Source organism: Dreissena polymorpha, chromosome 9 (genome assembly GCF_020536995.1).
Source record: "Dreissena polymorpha isolate Duluth1 chromosome 9, UMN_Dpol_1.0, whole genome shotgun sequence".
Lineage (NCBI taxonomy): Eukaryota > Metazoa > Mollusca > Bivalvia > Myida > Dreissenidae > Dreissena > Dreissena polymorpha.
In genome coordinates, this window is record NC_068363.1 from 84,562,859 (window position 1) to 84,588,640 (window position 25,782).

The 25,782-nt window shown below is 36.1% G+C and overlaps 2 protein-coding genes across 3 annotated transcripts in view; one reads left to right on the plus strand and one right to left on the minus strand.

The window, feature by feature from the left end:
• LOC127845741 (DNA repair-scaffolding protein-like) overlaps positions 1 to 25,782 on the minus strand; it is a 590,230-nt gene that overhangs the window by 440,146 nt on the left and 124,302 nt on the right. The gene's annotated exons all lie outside the window — the stretch shown is intronic.
• LOC127845738 (uncharacterized) overlaps positions 1 to 25,782 on the plus strand; it is a 94,366-nt gene that overhangs the window by 9,580 nt on the left and 59,004 nt on the right. Inside the window, exons 2-9 of one of the 2 annotated variants that reach the window (XM_052376846.1) lie at positions 1,766 to 10,315; positions 11,176 to 11,283; positions 11,721 to 12,451; positions 13,984 to 14,263; positions 16,643 to 16,800; positions 19,616 to 19,724; positions 24,306 to 24,500; positions 25,308 to 25,405. In XM_052376846.1, the coding sequence (XP_052232806.1) occupies positions 1,766 to 10,315; positions 11,176 to 11,283; positions 11,721 to 12,451; positions 13,984 to 14,263; positions 16,643 to 16,800; positions 19,616 to 19,724; positions 24,306 to 24,500; positions 25,308 to 25,405 (10,229 nt within the window). The remainder of the gene's footprint in view (positions 1 to 1,765; positions 10,316 to 11,175; positions 11,284 to 11,720; positions 12,452 to 13,983; positions 14,264 to 16,642; positions 16,801 to 19,615; positions 19,725 to 24,305; positions 24,501 to 25,307; positions 25,406 to 25,782) is intronic. The other variant, XM_052376847.1, reaches the window with a different exon arrangement.

Below are 25,782 nucleotides of genomic sequence, written 5' to 3' on the forward strand. Positions count from 1 at the left end.
CAGTGGAAAAACATGGTCGCCAGGGGGTGGGGCAGTTTTCTTTATATGTATATAGTTAAAAGATGTGAACAGTCTAGAAGACACATTTTTTGCCCAATCTTCATGAAATTTTTTGGACAAATCTTGGAAGAGTTCAAAAATGGTTCAGGTCTGTTAAAAAACATGGCCACCAGGAGGCCATTTGTTGTTCATTCTTCATGAAACTTGGTTAGAAATTTTGTTACATTGATATTTTGGGCTGCAAAGAACAAGTCATTTCTTTTTATCTCAGGTGAGCGACTTTGGGCCTTTCAGGCCCTCTTGTAACTATGATTAACTTTTGAAAGTTTATGAACTGCATTTCTATATGAATTGGTTGTATTGTTTGCATTATTGCTCAAGTATAAATGATGAATGTTTGGAAAAAATAAAAATAGTTTAGTCATATTGTTGTTGCTTTTTCTTGTGCCTCAAGCTAGGCTCAGACGAGCCCCAGTAACTTTCCTCGTCACAGTATGTGATAAATAAATAATAATTAAAATTATTTACTTCATTTAATTTGATAGCTGGCATGACGGGTGAAACACTTCAGTATATAGTGAAAACATGTGAACAGTCTAGAAGACACATTTTTTGCCCAATCTTAATGAAATTTGGACATATCTTGGAAGAGTTCAAAAATGGCACAGGTCTTTTTTTTTTTAAACATTGCTGCCAGGGGGCCATTTGTTGTTCATTCTTTATGAAACCTGATTAGAACATTTGTTGCATTGATATCTTGGGCAGTAAAGAACAGGTCATTTCTTTTAATCTCAGGTGAGCGACTTTGGGCCTTTCAGGCCCTCTTGTTAAATAAGTAGGAAAAAGTCATTGTTTAATTTGCCGCCAATGGGGTGGGGATTTACCTTTACCTTTTTACAACTCTACATGCTGCATTTATGACTCAATACTGACTCACTGATGAATTAAGCCAAGATGTTCAGTTTGACAAAGTCTCAAAAACAAGGTCAACAGGATTTATTTTTTTTTAAACTTGTTTTGGAAATTGTTACTTCATTACCACTGTAATGGTCTTATTTATGATAGAATTTTTTGTTGACAATATCTAGGAGATGTTTGAATCTGGTTCATGTGTAGCCAAAATTTAGGCCACCAAGTCAAATCTTAGAAAATCTGTGTAACCATTCTGGAAGCCGTATTACTCACTCTTGATGGAACTCGGTACTATTGTTTATTTTGACAATATCTAGGTTAAGTTTGTACATTTGTCAAGTAAGTTGAACTACCAGGTCATCAGGTCAAATCTTATAAATACCTTGTTGGTGTTCTTGTAGCTACGTGCATGATTTAATCATGGAAAAAACATGGGCAATAGGTTTATCTTTACTTTTTCAAGACCAAAGCTTAGTTAGCTGATTAAGTCTTCAGCGATTGGTGAGCCTTAAACTCCATCATAGCCCTCTTGTTTTGTTTACATCATAACGCTACAGAACTGAATACTGAAATAATAGTGAAACCATTTATTAAATGGGCTAGCTGGCACAGTTGGTAGAGCACTTAGGTTTAAATCTGAGGATTGCTGGTTTCAAATCCAGCCGGGCCACATTTAATTTACCTGTTTTGATATTGGTAACAAAATCCTTTCTCCGACTATTCTTCCCCACCATATGATTAAAAAAAAATCCAAGGAAATAAAGAAACAAATGAAACTATTCCTGTACATTTAAATGCTTTAATGAAGATGTAATTTAACTGATATATATTTATGTAACTCATTTATTTTCAGGGACGTTCGCTGAAGCAAGCCCAGCTAAGCATAAAGCTACCCGAATTAGACAATTTTCTGCAACAGGCCATGATTCTGTCCACAGGGACCACAAAGCATGGCAGGGGAAAAAACATTTGCAGGTGAAAACATTCCGGCAATTGGATCAAGAGTTATCACATCCCTCTTCTGATCACCCCATTCAAACCCACAGGAAGTCCCATTCCAGGGAAAGTGTTTTTGATGCTGCTCTTCAAGTGAGTAATCATGTGAATCAAGTTTACAGGAGAACCCCGTTGTCTCAAGAAGCATCGCCTTTACCAACATATGTTCCTGGTTTAAATCGATCATCAGAAGTGACCCAGAGGCATGTCTCTCAACATGCTCAGGAGAAAACACTGGTCACATCTCAAAGGCCTGAATCAAAGAGCTACGTAGTAGAGTCTACATTATTTTCTGCAAACAAAAAAGGACTTTTACCAGATCCTACAAATTTAAATCCAATGCCATTACCCTTAAAGAAGAAAATGGATCTACCTGATCCAACAAAGGTGAACCCTATGCTTTCAAAATCTTCACAAAAAGATTACAGGCATAATCATTCAACAGTCAAATCTCCATTACTTCCAACACCAATTGTAAAAAAAGCAACGATACCACCAGCCATGGATAATTTAAGGAAGATGAGTATCAGCCATACAGATGTTATTGAAATCAACTCTGATAATGAAGTGACTGTTGTGAAAGGTTATAATGAAAATACTTCTAACAAAGATTCTCTGAAACATATGAATCAGGCTAGGGAATTTCAATGCACTAAGAATCAGTATGGAAAAAAAGTTGATAAGTTATCTTGTCAAAGTCATGATGTCTCTACTTTTGCGTCACTAAAACCTAAGTGTTCTGAAGAGTATTCTCATACAGGTGATGAACAAATTAAAGAAAAGAGTAAATTTGTAAAAGAACATACACCAAATTCCAATGTTCTCTTAATATCAACACAAGTGGAAAAAGATGTATTTGAATATTCACATAAACGACAACATAAAGTTTTAGTTAGGAAACCATCAATAGACAATATGAATGCCAATTCAAATGTAAAAGAGGGACGTGGAGTAATAAACAAGAAGCCAAATGATGTTTGCAGCATCTATGAAAGCAAATTGCCAGTTGTAGTGGAATATGGTCATGGTTCTGCTGCCGGTATATTGTCAAACAATGTCCTTCATGGAAGTGACAAACAGCCTAAAATATTCTCTCAGCATACACCTTTGATTTGTGATGTGGGTCTAAAGATGAATTGTTCCAATAAAGAGCTAGATGTTAGTTTGAGATCAGTTAGCACACCAGTTAGCGAGTTCAACTCCAAAGCAGTGGATGATGAAGCTAAAAAAAGACAGCTTGAACTTAATGCAGCACTTTTGGCTCTTCAGGAAACAATTCAAAAGGTTGGACAAGCATTGAAGATTAACAAAGTACCTGAAGTGAATTCCAGTCCTGCGTCTGACAATAAAAGTTTTGATAATATTTTATCACAAAAATCGTCAACACTAACTATTAATGGAAAAGAAGACTATATTGAAAAAGTTGACAAAGAAGACAATGCCATGTCTCTAATTGAAGATTCTGAAATGGATAATGGACCGGGTGAGCATGAAGATGAAATTTGTGTTACAAACAAAGTGGATATGGCATCAAATTCTGCTGTAAATGACACTGCAGCTCTAGAAACAAATGGTCGACAGGGGAAACCAGTCACAGATAAAACTAATTGTATGAGTCAGGAAATAACACCAGTGGATACAACTAAACCAATAAGTTTAAAGAGACAAACTTCTAATGAAAGTGTAGGCATGGCAGAAATGACTTGCACTGAAACAAAACAGACTGCAAATGTAGCAGAAAATATAAATTTTGACTCCCATAATGTCAATGATACCAATAAAAGTTCAGATGGTAAAATAGAATACAAGACATACAAGGAATGGAAAACTGCAAAAATGGCACAAGAAGCCAAAGTTAAGGGTTCAAGCAGTGTTGAAAATGAAAGAAACCAAGAGACAAGAAGCAAAGGTGTTGAGAGTGTAAGAGAGAATGGAGGAAGTAGCAAGTCTTTTCCTAAATATCACAGAGAAGAAATGGTATCTTCAAGAGCTGCCACTGATGCATCAAAATATAGCCATAGTAAAAGCAACGATCATAGAAGAGAAACAGAAAGAAGAGTTGACCATGAAAGGAGAAAAAAGTCATATGACGACATAAGAGATCATTCATTAAGTGGAAGACGTAGAGAATCACAGGAACATGAAAGAGATCATAGAAGACAAAATAAGAGGAATGATGGTGATGCTTCAAAGAAAGCTGAATCGTCAGTTTTGAAAAGGGACATTAATCCAGAGGAGGGTTGTGATAGTAGAAAAACAAATCAAACCAATCAAGCATCTCATAAACCTGTAAGGCACTTCAGTAATTTTCTGGATGAACTTAGAGATTCTCAATCAGCAGAAGAACATTCAGACACACGTAGCAGCATTAAAGTGAATGAGTCTAATCTGGTCAAAAAAGAGGCTGTTGTTGGGGAGCAGTTCATTCAAACATTAGTTGCAAAACGAGGTGCCTATGCAAGTTATCTTTCAGATGAAAGTTCGTCAGCTGAAAAGTCCACTCTTTCTATTGCTGACAAAAGTACAGTGATTAAAGCAGAAAATATTTCCCATGTTAAATCAGGCAATGAAAACATTCAGTTTAAAGAAACAAAGATAATTGTTGAAAAGCATTCAGACGAATCAATAAAACACGATTCAAAGCAAGATTTAAATGAAAAGGAGACAAATATAAAAGGCGATATAAATGTAAGAGATAGGAAAGACAGAAAAAGCTCTTCAGAGGGAAAACTACATACTAAAAATTCTGGAAAAGGGGATAAACATGAAAAGTATAAAATTGGTGAAAAAGAAGAAAGTAATCAGACAGATTTACCCCTGAGTAAACCTACCAAAAAAATTGCCCGGGATGTAAACTCATCCCCTTGTGGACAAATAAAAAAGCAGTGCTCCCTGAATTTAGGAAAGGAAAAAGCAACAACTGACCCAGTAAGAAATGATAAGAAAGATAATGTTGGAAGTAATATGAAGTTAGAATCATCTGTAGATCCCAGCACACCAGAACGAGTTTTTGACAGTGATTCAAGTTTAAATGACTTTGATTTGAAAACATCAATACCATTGTCCAAACAATGGAACAGGTGTATTTCAAAATCTGAGGGTCAGATTAAAACTGAAAATAGGTCTGATATAGCTAAGAAATTAGTAGTTAAGCTTGTTGACTTAAAAGACAATCAACAGTTTAAAGACAAACTATTTTTCTTTGATAAATGTATTTCAAATACCAAACATGAACAACTACTCTCTGCACAAAATGTCAACAATACAGCTGATTTAAACAGTCAGAAAGGACACGAATTGAAACAGCATGACGAAAGAAATGTAAGGCACTCACAAATTTCTGCTCATAAATTTGTTGAACACAAAGAAAATGACAAAACTAGAAAACATGACAAGTCAAAGGATGGCAACAAAGTTTATGAATTAGAAGAAAAAGAAACACATGATAAAGGTTTAAATATTGTGGTCAAACATGCAACTGAAATTGAGATGACAGATAAATCAGACAAGACAATTAGATATTCTGATAGCAACAATTCGCGCAAAAGACAAAAATCAAGTTCTGAGAGTAAGTCTTCCAGCTCAAGTTTGAAAAAAAATCAATCAAGTTACTTGTCAGAATCTCAAAAACATCAACAAAAAGGCAAGGAAAAAGATACAGGATCAAAGGAAAGCAAGAAAATTGATGAAGATCAGATGAGGAGCATTACTCAAAAGAAAGGTGAGGTAAATGAAAGAAATATGTTTTCATCAGACTCTGATGATGATTCTCAAAGCAGCATCTTTGCAAAAATAAATTCTTTCCTTAACAGAGACAGGCGGAAGCTGCTTTTAAAAAAGACAACACAGAAAGACAGAAAACCTTATACATCAGAAATTTCTCTCAAAGCTAGCAACATTTTTCAGTCAGATGACAATGTTTCTGAAACCTCTTCATCAGATATTGAAGTTGATAGCAAGAAATTTAATAAAGAAAGTCCAAAGCTGCACAGTGTAAAACATTTAAAAAGGATAAATGATAAAACTGTGTGGAAAGGTACAGTTTTGAAGTTTCCAAATATAAAAATAGAGAATTTGAATGAAAACAGTATGAAAGAATTAAGTAAAAAGCTAAGAAAAGGCGAAAATTCAGTAAGTAAGAAAAATATTAATAAATCTTTAGAGGAAGATAAATCAAGTGACGTACTGAACAGTGATTTTGAAATAAATATAGTTGAAGAAAGTGATCATTCCGACGAGGTTAACATCTTAGTGGATGCTCAGAGTAATTCGAGCAAACATGTTTCAACAAGTTCAGAAATATCTTTTATCAGTTCACCTGAAATTTCTATGTTTACTGGGTCTGAAATTGACTGTACAGACAGAAATGTTTTTGAAATGTTAGGTCTTCCAGAAACAACAGTTGATGTGTATCAAGATGAAAATGCAAACCTTCAATGTTACACTGCTGTTCCTAACACCACAGAAAATGAAAGTGCCACTGCTCCAGCTAACAGTGGTAAAACTGGTTTAAATAATGCGGCTACATTTAAAGTTTGCATTCAAACAATAGCAAATAGGGACACTTTTGATATGCAAGGCAGGAAGACAAAAACAAATAAAACAAGCAAAACTTTGTCTGAAACAAATCTTGTTTCATTGCCATCAATTTCTAATAATGCAATAAATTCTGGTGATAAATTAAAAACAATCAATATGGCGGACAATTTTCGAAATAGTGATGCTGATGTTATAATCACAAAGCCACAACTAAACAGGGTTGATTCAAATGCAACCACAATGTCTGAAACAAGCGTTTCAACAGTAGATGATGCTGGCTATGTTGAAATAGATAATGGTTCCAGCGTTGAAATGGGCTTGGAATATAATATTGAAGAACAGGATGAGACAGTACTGGGTGCTTTGGAAAATGCTCTTTGTGAGCATTTTGAAATGGAAGATGAAGAATTGGAGTATGATTCAAACCAAAATATGGTTGAGCATACTGGTGATTCATATACACTCAATGAAACAATAAAAGATTCAAGCTTTGTCAGTGATGGAAGTTCAAATGAATATCAGAATTCAACCAGCATTGTTGGTTGTAAGGAAGAGCTGCAAATAGCATCCACGCACAATTCTACAGAAAATAATTGTCCAAATGGTATTTCCTGTGATGATAATAACAAAATGAATGTTCCTTTAACAAGAAAAAATATTTTCAAAAAGAACGATGACAAGAATTCCCAACATGAAAATAATCCTGAAGAGATCTTAATAAGCGCTGATTTTGGTGAAGTGAAAAGAAGTAATACATGTACAACATTACACTCAGATATTGATGCTATAATGGGAGAATCTTCATCAATTCTACTGGATGAGTCAGGAGATGAGGGTGACATTGAGGACAACGTTCCGATATTAAACCTTGTAGTGCCTTTGTCTGATGATGAAGATTTCAGTCAATCTCAAGATCTCTTTGCTGACATAGAAAAACATTTTGACAAAGATATAGAAAAACATGTTGACAAAGACATTAAAACATCTAAAGATGACATTAAGGGTAAACAGTCTAGTGCTGATTTATCAAAAACTGAATTACAAACACAGAATGATGACTGTCCTAACCAAAAGGAGGATGGAAACCCTTTGGAGCAAGGTATTGCAGGTTATCCAACAAGAATCATCAATGATAATGTGGAGTTCCATGCTGGGAACAACACCCCAGAAACTGATCAGAACATGCATGAATTTGCAGAAGGTCAGTTTGATATAGAAGTAAAAGACGAGCCAGTTTGGTTAAAATTTGGTTACACGCAAGAACCTGATACTATCTTTCTAAGTGACACTGATGATGACCTCATTATGTCCATTTCACAGCCTGTGATTAACTTAGTGTCCAGTGATGAAGAATCGCATAATGGAACGAGAAGTACCAAGAATGCTACAGAGTCACAAGGCTTTGTTGTTAAAGTGAAGCAGGAGAAAGATGGCCTTAGCGGAGACTCACAAACTAGGAAAACTTATGGGGAAAATGACGTTGAGAATTTTTCTGATGACTGGTCTGATGAGGGAAGTGATTTTGATCCTGATGATATTTTCAACCCAAGCCAAAGTCTGTTGTATACTTCCAAGATTACTGATGATGATAATGAATCAAATATTTCTTCAGATGAAGATATCTTTTTGTCGCAAGTCCCAAAAGAAAGTGCAGTTTATAAGCAAGAGCTGAAAACTGAAGAGCCATGCCTAGACATGCATAATTATGATTCAGATGAAAAGAATGATTTTGAATCTGAAGATGATGATTTTCTTGTAGATGCTTTGATGTCAGTCCAACAAAAGAAGGTCATCAATGCTGCTGTTGGAATGAAAGACATAACTGATGGTGAGAAACTGAAAGTTTTCACCAAAAAAGAATATAATAAAACAATTATTTTAGACGAGTCCAATGCTCAAATAGATGGTGATGAAATCAGTGACAATGAGATGCCTGTGTTTGATTATCATTCTGAACATTTCTTTCAATCAGATACTATCAAAAGCTGTGATGAAAATGAAAGCTCTGGAGTTCATATAAATGAAGTAAATAGAACTACTGCTGAGAATAAATATGATAAAAACATCAATTCTGGGGAAATTACTAGCACTCTGACTAACCAAAACATTGATGATATCACTGATCTTTCCCGGTGGAAAGAAATTGTACAGGAAGAAGTAAATAAGAATAAGATATCAAGTACATGTACCAAAGATCATGAACTGTCAGATATAGAACTCTCTGATTATGAATTTGATGACCCACAAAAAGCTGCATACATACAGGATACACAAGTAGAAACTAAACGAAGGTTCTTGTCTGGAAATATAGAACTCTCATTCTCCAGCTTTTCTGATGAAGAAAATAAGGATTTATATAGTGAAACTACTCAGGTCATTCCTGAAACATTAAGTGGTAAGGATAATTATGCTGTTGACCATTTCTATGTGCAAACACAAGTTGATTCATCTTGGAAGGGCAAAAAGTATTCAAATAGATTGAAACCTTTTACTGATACTGATGAAAATACTTTCAATGCAGAGAAATATTGCAGTCAGATAAAAACCGATTCATTGAAAGAGAACAATGCTTATGAAATTTCAACTCAGATTAACAAACATCTAGATGTATCCCACAATATTTCAACTGGTATTGACTTGAGAAAACAAGATCTTAAAAAGGCATATAATACACCTACGCTTATGGATGATCTTGTTTTTACTTCTGATGAGGACAGTAGGGGAAGTGCGGGCTCAAAGCAAAGTGATCGGACCACCAATTCATCCAAAAAAAAAAATGTTGAAAAAGGATATAATACCCAAACACAGATTGATGACCTTGTGCTTTCTTCAGATGAGAACCATAGAGAAAGTGATGCCTCTAAGCCAGGTAAACTGACTGTGAGTAACCTTGCTACTGGTGGCAAATACGTGACAGCTACTCAAGTTAAAAATACTAGTGATAATGATGATGATCCGTATAGTGCTGCTACACAAATTGATGTAACTGAGCATGATTTGCTTGATGAAGATAATGATGAAAAGTATTTTAATGCAACTCAGATTGACTCAGATGGTGATACAATCAAGGTGGACAAAAGAGATCATTATGATGAAAGATATTTTGATGCCACTCAGATTGACTCTGGAGAAGATGAAAATACTATGAATGACAACAATTATTATACGTATGGAATGGAAACTCAGGTTATAAACATAAGTGACAGCAATAGTGAGAGCAGTGCTGATGGCTGGGTGGAAACTCAACTAGATGATGATTTAGATCTTGATGACTTACCCGACGTGGGGGATGGAATGAACCCATACCAAATAGCTACACAAGCTGTTACAATGGAGGCAGTAATTGACAAACAAGTTGAGCCAACTTCTGATGTAGCCCCATCAGCTAGCCAGCTAAAACGTTCCAGAAGTGAAATTCAATCTGAATCCTCAGAGCAAAGTACTGCTACAGCTAAGAAGCCTAGGCTTTCTTTATCATCGAAGCGATCAGTTTGTTTTACAGAACCACAGAAAATCAAATCTATTGCAGAAAAGTGGGCCTCTGGAGTACTTGTTGGTAAATCTGGAAATAGCCTTAACTCCACAAGTACAAGCGGCACTGCAAAAACTATTGAAGGAAATTACGTGACCATGTTAGATGCAACAAAGGCCAGCATGTGGCTGTCAAAGAAGGTGATTTCAACAAAAGAAGGCTTCAAGATTGGAAAAGGTAAAGCAGGAAGGAAAAAGCGTGGAGAGAGTGTGGAAGATAAACTGAAGGCAAAAATGGCAGAAGCAAGAAGCCAGTTGAAAGAACGGAACATGCATACCAAAGTCAACCCTGGAATTATTCCTGATAAACACAGACACCGAGAGATTCCCAGTACAGGTACGATTGTATGTTATAAAGGAGTATTTTCTTTTTGAGTGGCTTCTTAGTGCAAATAAAATATATCATCATAATAAGGTTTCTTAAACAACAGAATAAAATAAAGCAAATAGGTCAAAATGTGTGGTACTTGCAAACTGAATTGGATGCTATAAAGCATTTCATTTTATGCTTTCCAGTGGTTTATAGAGATATATCAGTGAATTAAAACTGATATTTCACTGTTTCTAACAGTGAAAAATAACAGTGAAAATTATTGATATTTTTCACTGTTTTATTTGTAAATGACGTCATTTTTTCAACAAAATGACGTCATTATTCCCGAAAAATTTTCTAGTTAAACTCTTTTACAATGTAAATAAACGGTGAAAAAAGCATAAAATTACAAGAAAATCGATTTTAATTCACTTGTGATCATAAAAAAAATATATATTTACTCGTTGCTGTGCCACTCAGGAAAATATTATTTTATATGATCACTCGTGAAATGAAATCAATATTCCATTGAATCAAACAAATATGCACTTTTGCATATCATGGAAGTAAGTAGGATAAGCATGTTTAATAAAATAACTAATTGCCTACTGAATACTATTAATAGGAAAATAAACATATTTAGCGTTGATCATTTGAAAAATTATTTAATAAACATTTAATCATAATGTAAATTGCACAAACTTTCAATTAAGAAATGTGTAAGTGGTTACAATTTATACTTTCTTTTAAAGTCGACACTGGTGAAATTTGAACCTGTCTTGCCCCAATTCTTCAATAAGCTGTCTTGTAACATCTGCTTGTTCTCAAATATAATAACAGCCACTCATGTAAGCTCATATTATTAAAATACTGTTGTTTTGCAGCTACTGATGTGGATGATGTTAACTTGCCCACATGCAGCCAGATAGTAGAAAAGGGTCTACCAATTCTTAACTCCACAGGCCTGCTTACTAGAAAACGCCATGCTTCGGGTACAACTCAGATTATTATAAAGCGTTTATTGGGCTGACCAGTAGGCTATGTCATTAAAATTTTCATTCCTATGCTATTAATGTGTCTAATTATGGGTTTTCTTCAAACTTCAAACTCTTTAGTTTACATATTTTTGTAACCAATGTGTATATACTAAATAATTGTATTTACTAAACTATGATAACATCTTTATAATTGCCATGTTTTTCAGTTAATTACACATTTAATTGTTTATAATCAAGGTACCACAAATCCTTTACAATATGAAATATATACATACTTATAAAAAGTAGAATATCTAGTTCCCAATTACGAATGTTCTTGGGACTTTGAATTATTTTTCATGGCTTTTGAAACAAGTTTTAACTTTCAAGTCCATTTAGCTTGGTATTCTTGACTTCAAACTGTTTTGTTTTAATTTGATTTAAATTTTCAGCAGAAGTTTTGAGCTCTTCAGATTTATGCACTAATACAAGGACAGCCACAGCAGATATATCTATTGCAAGCACAACAATCTCAAGTGTCCCTATAGCAACCACATCAGTTGTTAGTTTACCCAGGACCACAGTTTCAGATACAGTACCTAAACCAAAAATATCTGGTGCTGACTTCATGATTGGCATTCCTGATCAGCAAAGAGCCCATGAACTGACTTCATTTGGAAAAAACAAAGATGACAAAAGTGCAGTAAAGAGGAAAGATTCCACTGAAAGTCATGAAAAAGAAAACTCGACTGAAGTTAAAACAAAAAGAGTAAGATTTGAATCAGAGGATCCTAAGAAACATGAAACTGTTGGTAGGCAAAGACACAAAACTGATTCGCATATCAGAGTTTCTGGTAGTCAAAATTTTAAAGAAAACAGAGTGAAAAGTGTTAGTACTTCAACTGATATTCAAGTGCCCACTACTAAAACTTCACAGGATCTTCAAGTGCCCAGTGTTCCAATTTCAAACGACAGTGCAATTACGAGCAGTATTACTTCAACGAATATTCAAATGCCTTATAGACTTATTTCAAATGATATTTCTCGGGTCAGTAGTGCTTTTAGATCAGGGGCTGTTACAAACGCAACGTCAGTGCCTTCTGTGCCAACTGATAGGCCAAGAAGTAGACCTCAGATTAGTCATAGTACGTCTACACATGTGCCTTCAGAGCTTCTACTTAAGGTAATGAACCACTATTGTGCCCTGTGTTTCTGTGTATGCATAGCTTAGAAACTTTATGTCCATAACAACATGATTATCAACAAAGAAAGGTTAAATCTTCATATAAGAAGAATAATTGCCTTCTACAGACAAAAGAAAAGAAGTCCAAAAAGCAAAAACGTCAGTTAAAATCTTATCACAAAAAGATGTATGGCATTTGTTATTGGCTTCTGAACTAACAGTTACACTAGGAATAAACTTGCCGTCAAACTGACTGACCTACCTATAATTAACAATTCAATTTTCTCTTCAAAGTTTGTTATTATGTTTAATTTAGTATGTTTCAATTAATGTATCACCAATTGTGCTTGCTTTTTTCTAGCCCATTTTATGCGGTGAAGTAATTAAAAAAATGATGTATTAATACATGCATTTTTCATTTTTATACGCCCGTATAAAATACGGGACGTATTATGTGAAACCCCTTGGCGGCGGGCGGCGGGCGGCGGGCGGCGGGCGGAAGGCATCACTTTGTCCGGACTCTAATTCAAATTGTATTCATCCGATCTTCACCAAACTTGGTCAGCAGTTGCATCTAGTTGATATCTAGGCCAAGTTCGAATATGGGTCATGCCGGGTCAAAAACTAGGTCATAGGGTCAATTAGTGCATTTTCAACGGCGCCACTTTGTCCGGACTCTAATTCAAATTGTATTCATCCGATCTTCACCAAACTTGGTCAGCAGTTGCATCTAGTTGATATCTAGGCCAAGTTCGAATATGGGTCATGCCGGGTCAAAAACTAGGTCATAGGGTCAATAAGTGCATTTTCAAAGGGGCCACTTTGTCCGGACTCTATTTCAAATTGTATTCATCCGATCTTCACCAAACTTGGTCAGCAGTTGCATCTAGTTGATATATAGGCCAAGTTCGAATATGGGTCATGCCGGGTCAAAAACTAGGTCATAGGGTCAATTAGTGCATTTAAATTTCAACGGCGCCACTTTGTCCGGACTCTAATTCAAATTGTATTCATCCGATCTTCACCAAACTTGGTCAGTAGTTGCATCTAGTTGATATCTAGGTCAAGTTCGAATATGGGTCATGCCGGGTCAAAAACTAGGTCACAAGGTTACTTAGTGCATTTCAAGCATTTAGCATGGTGTCCGCTCTCTAATTGAAGTAGTTTGCATCTGATCATCACCTAATTTGGTCAGAAGTTGAGTCTAGATGATATGTAGATCAAATTCGAATATGGGTCATGCCGGGTCAAAAACGAGGTCACGATCGGACACATAATGAATTTCAAGCATTTAGCATGGTGCCCGCTCTCTAATTGAAGTAGTTTTCATTTGATCTTCACCAAATTTAGTCAGATGTTACATCTAAATGATATCTAGGTCAAGTTCAAATATGGGTCATGCCGGGTCAATAACTAGGTCTCGAGGTCACTTAGTGCATTTCAAGCATTAAGCATGGTGTCCAAAACCTCCGAACGGGCGTATCTTGTGACAGTTTGGCACTCTTGTTTATTTATGCAATTTCCTTTGGCAGAAATCAAGTTATGTTCAACCAGCAGCCATGCCCCCCAGCTCTGTTGCCAACTACAACATCAATTCATCAAGCGACTGTCATGTGATTAGTAGTACAGGGCAACCACAAGGGAGACAACCCTTTCAGCCTCTTCAGCAAAGCACGACACATATAGCGACTTTCTCGTCGACCAATAGGGTGATGATGCCTCTCAATATGGTGGACAAAAATCTGATGTTACACTGGGACGACTTCTTGAAGGATATCTTGAGGTGGAATCCAGAATGGTTTGATGAAAAATGTAAGACATTATATTATGCTTTTATTTTACTTGTGTTACTTATATGTTACGCCAGAGCATCTGTGTTAACTCTAAACCGACACTCCCTGTGAGCACGCTTAAAGTCGTGAGTTTTTAGTTAATTTCAAAAATGGTTCAGGTTCATTGGGGAACATGGCCGCTTAGGGTTGTGGCAGTTTTCCTTACATGGCTAGGGTGAAACCTTGTGGAAACTTCTAGTACATGTAGTTGCCACATGTTAGTCCAATTTTCATGAAATGTGCTTATAATATTTGTTTCTAATGATATATCAGAGTTTGAAAATGGTTTCAGTCTGTTGATAAACATGCTGGCCATAGGTTGGGGAAGTGTTCCTTATATTGCAATTGTGATCCTTGACATCATTCTCAAATTTACCCAGAACTTGCATTATAATGATATATCTGCTGAGTTTGAAAATGGTTCAGGTCCTACAGAAAGCATGGCCACCCTTGGGCTTGGCAGACTTTTAACCAGGTTTTCCGAAGGAAAAAACTGGTTATTAGATTGGCGAATGTCGGCGGGCTGGTAGGCTGGCGGGAGGTCCGGCAGAACAAGCTTGTCCGGGACATAACTTTGTCGTTCATTGTGAGATATAAAAATCATTTGGCCCATTTGTTCACCATCATTAGACGGTGTGTCGTGCGAAATAATGATGTCAATATCTCCAAGGTCAAGGTCTCACTTTGTGTTCAAATGTCAAAAATGAGCTTGTCCAAGCCATAACTATGGCTTTCATTGTGAGATTTAAAAATCATTTGGCACATTTGTTCAGCATCATTGGACGTTGTGTCGCGCGAAAGAATTATGTCAATATCTCCAAGGTCAAGGTCGCCACGACTAAAAATAGATTGATTTTGAAACAAGTGGGGTAACTTTGAACAACAATCAGTAACAATGCCCATTTTGAGTTGGTCTCCCTTTATCAGATTTTTTTTTCAAATTGAAATCAAGGTCGCCACGAGTAAAAATAGATTGAATCTTACACAAAAGGTTTAACAATGCACATTTTGAATTGTCTCCTTTTATCAGACTTATTTTCAAGTTGAAAACCTGGTTTTGTGACAATTTTGTCCCTTGTCTTATATTGCTATAGTGAAGTTAAAGTCTCATTTTTTATCCAAATATCATAAAACTTTCTCAGAACACTTGTTTAATGATATATTTACCAAGTTTTAAAATGGTTCCAGTCGGCTCAAAAACATAGCTACAAGTTTATGGGTCAGTTTCCTTAAAGTTCTATTGCAAAACCTTGTTAAAACCTTAAAAGTCACATGGTTTTTGCTCAATCAGCATGGAACTTTAGTTTGAATTTGTTCTAAGGGTATCTTAGACGTATTGAAACATGGGTCAAGGTAAAAGCAATATCAGAAGACTCACTTACTATGCATACATCACAAAAATTGCTTAGATTAATTAAGATGCTGAAGTTCTCATAAGAGTGACCTTAGTCCTCTTGCAGTCTTGTCAAAATGTATTGCTACCATAGGGCTGAAGCTTTACAAACATATAAAAAGCAATTTAACAGAATGTGTAGATGCACACCCCCATATTTTGGTTTATTAGACTTTTTTAGGGGGAAAATGTCATTTTTGTGCTGCAAGTGTGTTGAAATAAATATGGTAACCACTGCGTGAACCTGGGCTTTTCCATATTATGTTTCATTTTATTCCGACTCAAAAAAAATGTGGGTGCCCCTTGTTCTTACTTTTATGCTCCCCCCAAAATTTATTTTGGGGGGAGCATATAGTCGCTGCTTCATCTGTCCGTCCGTGCACAATTTTTGGCCGGGCTATTTCTCAGCAACTAATGACCGGAATTCAATGTAACTTTATGGGAAGTTTTATTATCAACAGGAGATGTGCATATTGTCAGTGGGTTCTGGTCGGATGATTTTTACAGAGTTATGGCCCTTTGAAATTTTGGAAATTTTCCATTAACTGTACATAAAGTGCAATTCTTTTCCGGGCTATTTCTCAGCAACTAATGACCGGAATTCAAAAAAACTTTATGGGAAGCTTCACTATCAACAGGAGATGTGCATATTATCAGCGGGTTCTGGTCGGATGATTTTCACAGAGTTATGGCCCTTGGAAATTTTCTATAAAAAATTCTTGTCCCCCCAACTACTATGCCCTCAAGACGTTTCCTTTTATCTGAATATATAGTGCAATATTGTGACAAAAACACTTTGGGGAGCATCACCCGTCTCTGAAGGTTTCTTGTTATAAAATTATTATAGTTTTTATTAACTTTTTACATATTACAAAAGGCATTTTCTTCATCACTATTGCTTCAAGCTCCAGTTTTAAATTCACATTCTCGTCTGCTTGTTTGGCATGAAGTTGTTGAATTTTTCAGTGAAATTTGAAAATGATGGAAAATCAAAGAGAGTTGCAGCACCGCCAGTTACCAGTAGCAACCAAGCATTGTTCCCACTTTTGAGGCGTTACCAGAGCTACAAGGAATACACCGTGGACTTCATGTTGCCACTATTGCTGCATGAGACTTGGGAAACTGTAAGCAGATTTTTAACAGAATCCTCATTTGTTTTAAGCTAAAAGAAACGATAATAATGATCTTTTGTTATGTACATGCAAGGCTTAACACTTGTACTTGACCTTAGTTAAGTGTTCGATCGAGGAGGTCAGAGGGGCATTGTGTTTGACTTAAAATGGGTATTTTGTGTGCCTTGAGTGTAATGAAAAGGTTTTATAAGATAAAACGCTGTTTATTTACTCAAGTCAATATTTCATGTCCTATTGTATGACTGGCTGATTCATTTCATGATTATGTTTGTTTCTAATAAATGCTTCTTTTAATGCCCCCTTTTGAAGAAGAGGGGGTATATTGTTTTGCACATGTCGGTCTGTCCGTATGTCCGTCCGTCCACCAGATGGTATCCGGATGATAACTCAAGAATGCTTAGGCCTAGGATCATGAAACTTCATAGGTACATTGATCATGACTCGCAGATGACCCCTATTGATTTTCAGGTCACTAGTTCAAAGGTCAAGGTCATGGTGACCCGAAATAGTAAAATGGTTTCTGGATGATAACTCAAGAACGCTTATGCCTAGGATCATGAAACTTCTTAGGTACATTGATCATGACTCGCAGATGATCCCTATTGATTTTCAGGTCACTAGGTCAAACGTCAAGGTCACGGTGACCCGAAATAGTAAAATGGTTTATGGATAACTCAAGAACGCTTATGCCTAGGATCATGAAACTTCATAGATACACTGATCATGACTCGCAGATGACCCCTATAAATTTTCAGGTCACTAGGTCAAAGGTCAAGGTCACAGTGACCCGAAATAGTGAAATGGTTTCTGGATGATAACTCAAGAAAACGTATGCCTAGGATCATGAAACTTCATAGGTACATTGATCATGACTCGCAGATGACCCCTATTGATTTTCAGGTCACTAGGTCAAAGGTCAAGGTCACAGTGACTCAACTTAGGGAAATGGTTTCTGGATGATAACTCAAGAACGCTTACGCCTAGGATCATGAAACTTCATAGGTACATTGATCATGACTAGCAGGTGACCCCTATAGACTTTCAGGTCACTAGGTCAAAGGTCACGGTGACTTGACACAGTAAAATGGTTTCCGGATGATAACTCAAGAAAGCTAACGCCTAGGATCATAAAACTTCTTTGGTACATTGATCATGACTTGCAGATGACCGCTATTAATTTTCAGGTCACTTGGTCAAAGTTCAAGGTCACATTGCCAAAAAACATATTCACACAAAGGCTGCCACTACAACTGACAGCCCATATGGGGGGCATGCATGTTTTACAAACAGCCCTTGTTTCTATAAAGATGAACCATCATAAGTCAGTATTTCTTTTATTAACAATTAAGTATTTGCAATGTGTGGATGGAGCAATAATACACTATCTGTCAAACTAATTGTAATTTAGAAGTCCAAATCGTGATTTTAAATTCAAAATGCTATAGTATTTCAAACTTTTTCAAATTATGATATTGTTCTAGAAATAATTAAGAAAAGACAATTTTTTAAATAACTTTCAGTTTATTGTCTATACTTATAATATGAAGATTTTTTTAATAATGAAAAAAACTAAATCAGAATAATGTAGATTTTGGGCTCATTGGCTTCAGGAGTCAACTGATCTTATCAGTTTGTCACTAAATAGTATTGAATCAAAGATTAACACATTTGCCCCTGTAATGAACATTATTAACAATTTGTAAAGGGCATGATGTACTAATTTGCCTCCAAATGGGCATATGTGCAAAACATGGGAGAGTTGTAGTTTAGCGCCGCACTGAACAGCCTTTATGAAAACATTACCATATTACTGCTAAACAATATCACTGTTTTTATTCACTCTTCCGCTCTTGACGATTGTAGTGCTCCTATTTACTATAACTGTACTTATTTTCCAAAGACTGTAATTGTCAATTTTGGAAAGAAAGGCTTCACATTACAGCTTCCTACCAGACCTTTAAAGTATGTGTTTAATGTCTAGTAAACATATTTCAAGCATTTCCAATTCAATTGGCGATGGACATGTATTTTAGTCCTTCATGAGTAACTTGTTGCTCAACTCCATGCACTTTATTATTCTTTCACTCACATAATTGTTTTTCAGAAATCCCCGGTAGGGTGGCATATAGCAGTTGAACTGTCAGTCTGTCTGTTTGTCAGTCTGTGTGTCCCTCTGAAAATTTTAACATTGGACATAATTTGTGCAATATTGAACATAGCAACTTGATATTTGGCATGCATTTGTATCTCATGGAGCTTCACATTTTGGGTGGTGAAAGGTCAAGGTCATCCTTAAGGCCAAAGGTCAAAAAAACAAATCCAAAGGAAGTAACAAGCTTTAAAGGGAGATCATTTGTACTTATCATTTGGCAGGTACAGATCATTTTCGCTTGTGAAAATGATCTCTACCTGCCAAATGATATAATCCAAAGGGATATATTCCCCCCAATTTTTTTTTAATCAAAGCGGCGCAGTAGGGGGCATTGTGTTTCTGACAAACACATCTTTTGTCTTAAGACATATTAACCCTTTCCCACTCAAAAGCAAAGTGAAAATGGCTGTGTGCAAACTGCATAAAATCAGAACAGCGTGTGAGTAACTCGCAGTCTCTTCAGGTTTTATGCTTTTTGCTGCTCATCAGTATCTAAGGGTTGGAAATGAAGCCTTAAAAATGTGAATCTAGTAAGAAATGTCTTAAATGTAATTTTCTAAGGGACTACAAATGCGTCAAAAAACGTATCTTGGTGGAAAAGGTTAATATGTGTACCAGGATTACAAGAACTCATTTATGACTTCTACTCTCCAGTGTTACAATGACTGGCGAGAAAAAAATGATAAGAAAGCTCGCCACCAAATGATGTTCTCCCATTCTGAACCGCACAGGGTGAAAGCGATTGCTGTTTACATTTTGCATGGTAAGTAAGAATAAAATTAAACTGCAACTAGTTTTTGCTAAATTATGTCCCTTTGTCATTTTTTGAGGAATTGTAGCGTAAACTTCATTTTATTTTGTGGACTTAACTCCGTTGTTACTGCGTGGCAGATTGTGCTCAAACTTTTAAAGTGAAGCAAATCATAGATCACTGACTGGTGTACACATGAATGGTTTAAACATGTATTGTAAAGGAATTAGTGTCTTTGTTACGTTTGTTTTATCACATATCTGATGATCGAGGCCAATGAAAGGAAGTTTAAAGTAAATGGCCATAAATCGGAAATATTTATTGTTATTGCCGTATGTTTTTATTAGCTCATCTATTTTTGGGAAAAAAAAGATGAGCTTTTGGCGTCGGCATCCGGTTAAAATTTGCGTTTAGGTACACTTTTCTCATAATGTATCAATGCTATTGCATTCAAACTTGGTACACTTACTTACTATCATGAGGGGACTGGGCAGGCAAAGTAAGATAACTCTGGCTTGCATTTTGACAGAATTATGTGCCCTTTTTATACTCAGAAAATTGAAAATTTTGGTTAAGTTTTGTGTTTAGGTACATTTTATTCCTTAAGTATCAAAGCTATTGCTTTCATACTTGCAACACTTACTAACTATCATAAGGGAACTGTGCAGGCAAATTATGTAACTCTGACTGGCATTTTGACAGAATTATGTTCTCTTTTTATACTCAGAAAATCGAAAATTTGGTTAAGTTTTGTGTTTCGGTCCACTATTTTCCTAAAGTATCAAAGCTATTGCTTTCATACTTGCAACACTTACTAACTATCATAAGGGGACTGTGCAGGCAAAGTTATGTAACTCTGACCGGCATTTTGACAGAATTATGTTCCCTTTTTATACTCAGAAAATCAAAAATTTGGTTAAGTTTTGTGTTTAGGTCCACTATTTTCCTAAAGTATCAAAGCTATTGCTTTCATACTTGCAACACTTACTAACTATCATAAGGGGACTGTGCAGGCAAAGTTATGTAACTCTGACTGGCATTTTGACGGAATTATGGGCCCTTTATACTTGAAAATTTTGTTAAGTTTTGTGTTTTGGTCCACTTTACCCCTAAAGTATCATAGATATTGATTTCATACTTGGAACACTCGCAAAATATCATAAGGGGACAGTAAAGGACAAGTTGCATAACTCTGGTTGTCATTTTTACGGAATTATGGCCTTTTTTTGACTTAGTAACTTTGAATATATTGTTAAATTTTGTGTTTAGATCCACTTTACTTCTTAAGTATCAAGGCTATTGCTTTTAACCTTTAAATACTTTCATGCTATCATGAGGGTACTGTACCTGGCAAGTTGAATTTTACCTTGACCTTTGAATGACCTTGACTCTCAAGGTCAAATTATTAAATTTTGCTAAAATTGCCATAACTTCTTTATTTATGATTAGATTTGATTGATACTTTGACAAAAAACTCTTACCTGACATACCACAATTGACTCCTTTTAATTAAAGATCATCTAATAAATGACCACCACATCCTCACACTATACCCCCCACCCCAAAAAAATAATTGTTATGCCCACGGTAGGGTGGCATATAGCAGTTGAACTGTCAGTCAGTATGCAGTCAGTCTGTCTGTCCGTCCGAAAAATACTTAAACATTGGCCATAACTTTTTCACTTTTTAAGATAGCAACTTGATATCTGGCATGCATGTGTATCTCATTGAGCTGCACATTTTGAGTGGTGCAAGGTCAAGGTCATCCTTCAAGGTCAAATGTCAAATTTATGGTGTCTGTCTGTCGGAAAAACTTTAACATTGGCCATTACTTTTTCAATATTGAAGATAGCAACTTGATATTTGGCATGCATGTGTATCTCATGGAGCTGAACATTTTGAGTGGTGAAAGGTGAAGGTGAAGGTCATCCTTCAAGGTCAAATATCAAATATATGGGGTCTGTCCGTCCAAAAACTTTAACATTGGCCATAACTTTTTTAATATTAAAGATAGCAACTTGATATTTGGCATGCATGTGTATCTCATGAAGTTGCACATTTTTAGTGGTGGAAGTTCAAGGTCAAGGTCATCCTTCAAAGTCATCCTTCAATGCCAAATTTTTTTATAAAAAAATTCAAAGCGGCGTTCTCATGAAGCTGCACATTTTGAGTGGTGGAAGTTCAAGGTCAAGGTCATTCTTCAAGGTCAAGGTCATCCTTCAAGGTCAAAGGTTAAACAAATAATCAAAGCGGCGTTATCATGAAGCTGCTTATTTTGAGTGGTGTAGGTTCAAGGTCAAGGTCATCCTTCAAGGTCATCCTTCAAGGTCAAAGGTAAAAAAATAATAATTAAAGCAGCGTTATCGAGAAGCTGCACATTTTGAGTGGTGGAAGTTCAAGGTCAAGGTCATCCTTCAAGGTCAATTTTTTTTTTTTCAAAGCGGCATTTTCATGAAGTTGCACATTTTGAGTGGTGGAAGTTCAAGGTCAAGGTCATCCTTCAAGGTCAAGGTAAAAAAAAAAGTTTTAAAGCGGCGTTCTCATGAAGCTGCACATTTTGAGTGGTGGAAGTTCAAGGTCATCCTTCAAGGTCAAAGGTAAAAAAAAAAATAATTTCAGAGCGGCGTTATCATGAAGCTGCACATTTTGAGTGGTGGAAGTTCAAGGTCAAGGTCATCCTTCAAGGTCAATGTCATCCTACAAGGTCAAAGGTCAAAAAAATAATATTTCAAAGTGGCCTTCTCATAAAGCTGCACATTTTGAGTAGTGGAAGTTCAAGGTCAAGGTCATCCTTTAAGGTCAAAGGTAAAAAAATTAATAAAAATTCAAAGTGGCGCAATAGGGGGCATTGTGTTTCTGACAAACACATCTCTTGTTTTTTTCAAACATGGTTAAAAAAACACAAATATTTATTTTTATTATTTTATTTTTGAAATACTGTCCAACCATCCCACCCAAGAATTCCCCCACACCCCCACACTATACACCCCTCTCCACTCCACCCCTCCCTCCTTTGTGATTGAAATTGAGATAGGTCCCTACAACTTTAAAAAGAAAAATAGATATGCGGTCTGCACCCGCAAGGCGGTGCTCTTGTTAAATGTTTCGTAACTTTATGAATTGGAAAGCTATTTTGAAAGTCTTATTTATTAGTGTTGAGTATGACAGGTGGGTGGGCAGACAGCATCAAATAGGTGGTTTCCAGTCAATAACCTTAGTTTTCATTAAACAGTCTTGATTTAAATTGGTGATACAGCAAGCTTGCATGGTGACCTAGCATGGTATTGTTTTTGGGCATGTCAGGTCAAAGTAAATGTCTCTGTAACAAAAAAGAAGAACAGTTTCCACACAGGGACTTAAGCTTGCATGGTGATATTGCATTTAAAGTTTGGTAGATTCAGATTGCTAATAGAGCCAGATGGTTGATTTGGATTGCATATAGAGGCAGACGGTTGATTCATATTGCTCAATGAGGCAGACAGTTGATTCGTATTGCTTATAGAGCCAGACAGTTGATTCCAATTGCGTATAGAGGCAGACAGTTGATTCATATTGCTTATAGAGCCAGATGGTTGATTTGGATTGCTTATAGAGGCAGAAGGTTGATTTGGATTGCTTATAGAGCCAGATGGTTGATTCCGATTGCGTATAGTGGCAGACGGTTGATTTGTATTGCTTATAGAGCCAGATGGTTGATTTGGATTGCTTATAGAGGCAGAAGATTGATTTGGATTGCTTATAGAGCCAGGTGGTTCATTTGGATTGCTTTTAGAGCCATATGGTTGATTTGGATTGCTTATAGAGCCAGATGGTTGATTTGGATTGCTTATAGAGCCAGATGGTTGATTTGGATTGCTTATAGAGCCAGATGGTTGATTTGGATTTCTTATAGAGCCAGATGGTTGATTTGGATTGCTTATAGAGCCAGATGGTTGATTTGGATTGCTTATAGAGCCAGATGGTTGATTTAGATTGCTTATAGAGCCAGATGGTTGATTTGGATTGCTTAAACATGTAGAGGCAGACGGGTCAAGGTCAATGTTACATTGACTAAACATAGAAAACAGCCTACACACAGTTATCTTCAGTTTGGATAGAGGTATTGCACTGAAATTGTGTGCATGAAACTCATGTGCTGTCTTAGGTTGTGATTGCATCTTGAACTAGGCAGGTACAGTTTTAGGTCACTGACAATAGGAAAATGGTTTGCATGATTGACATGATTCTGGATGTAGGTATTGCATGGTGAATTCTGATATGTATACCTTGCATGGGAGTCAATCTATGGCCAGTCAGGTAATTGTAAATATCACTGTAAATAAGAAAGAAATCTTGCTCTTAACTTGAGTTTGGATTGATATCTGCTGACATTATGTGTGTATTTGGATTACATGTATATCTAGCTTTGGATTCCATCTGAGACCAGCTGGATCAAGATCAAGGTCAACTGATTCTAACAAAACTTCTCTGCTTAAAAGCGTGATAATGCCTTTCAGAGGCAGTAACAAGAGCATAGTATGTGATTATTTAAAAAAAAAAAACATATCATAGGTTGCATTCTTCATTTACTTTGACAAAGCTTGTTGTTTCCAGGCCTTATCAGTGAAACAGAGTGTTTCCGTGGTAACTACATCAATGATGGTGACCTAGTGAAGCTGGTGGTAAACGGTAAAATGGAGTTGGAGAACGGAGTAAAGAACCTTACCTACAAGATGACAGGTTACCTGGAAAAGGTCACCTTTAGAAATATATCCGTGGAGAAACTGTGTGCCCACAATGCAGATATGGGTGAGAGTTGTATAATTTATAGGTTTTAAGTTAACTATAAAATAGAATGGATTAACAGCTTAGTGAACAGCAATGTCATGCCCTTAAGTGTCCATCACAGGTGTTGATAGTAATAATTTTGATTAAGTGGAGATATAGTAGTTATCAAAATTAGCATAAAGCTTCATGTAACTCTCACCATTGTTAAGCATACAAGTGTGACGGTGTCCCATATGGTCCATACTGTACTTTATCATTCATCGTACAATTTAAAAATACCATACCACTAATGTTTGCCTATTGGAGTCAGTGTGTCAGGCACAAGACCTGTGCCACTAGCGCAGAGGTCAATATTTGGCAATGTATAGCTTGTTGGATACTTACATGTATGTGGACAACGACCTGAATTTAATCCCAATCAGCGATTTGTTTCCAAAAAATGTTACTTTCGTAATCAGACAAAAACTAAAAATTTCCCACTTCCCATCCAAAATAATCCCAATTGAAGGTGTCCAAATTGTTTTGGTAAATACAGTGCAACATTTAGTTTATTTCCCTTTGCAGCTTGATGAGTTGAGCCTAAGTAAGTATGCTATTGACAACTTGACTTAAGTATGAATACTGAAGTATTTGTTAGAAAAAAATCTAATACACCAATTTCCCAATTTGAAGAATTCATGACGCAAATGTTCCCAATTTCAGCAGATTTTGTATAGCTAATATTTCCTAATTGGGCTTGTATTGGTACTTTTTCCAATTGGTCACAAAAATCTCTGCCAATAGAGATCTTGTCTTATCAGTTAATAAATATTTGCATATCTACTGCAGCCAAGTTGAGACCAAGCAATGCGATCTCGATGACGATGCACATTTTGATTCGATTGAGGAAATTTTGTCCAGATGAGAAACATCTTATTACTTTAGAGGTAAGTTTTTAGCTCACCTGAGCACAACGTGCTCATGGTGAGCTTTTGAGATCGCTTTTTTTTCCGTCATCTGTTGTGCGCCGTCAACATTTGCCTTGTTAACTCTCTAGAGGTCACATTTATTGTCAAATCTTCATGAAATTTGGTAAGAAGATTGGTCTTAATGATATCTTGGATCAGTACGAAAATGGTTACATTTGCTTGAAAAACATGGCTGCCAAGGGGCGGGGCATTTTTCCTTATATGGCTATAGTAAAATGTTGTTAACACTCTAGAGGCCACATTTATTTCTGATCTTCATGAAACTTGGTCAGAAGATTCTTCCCAATAATATCTTGGACGAGTTCAAAAATGATGCCGGTTGGTTGAAAAACATG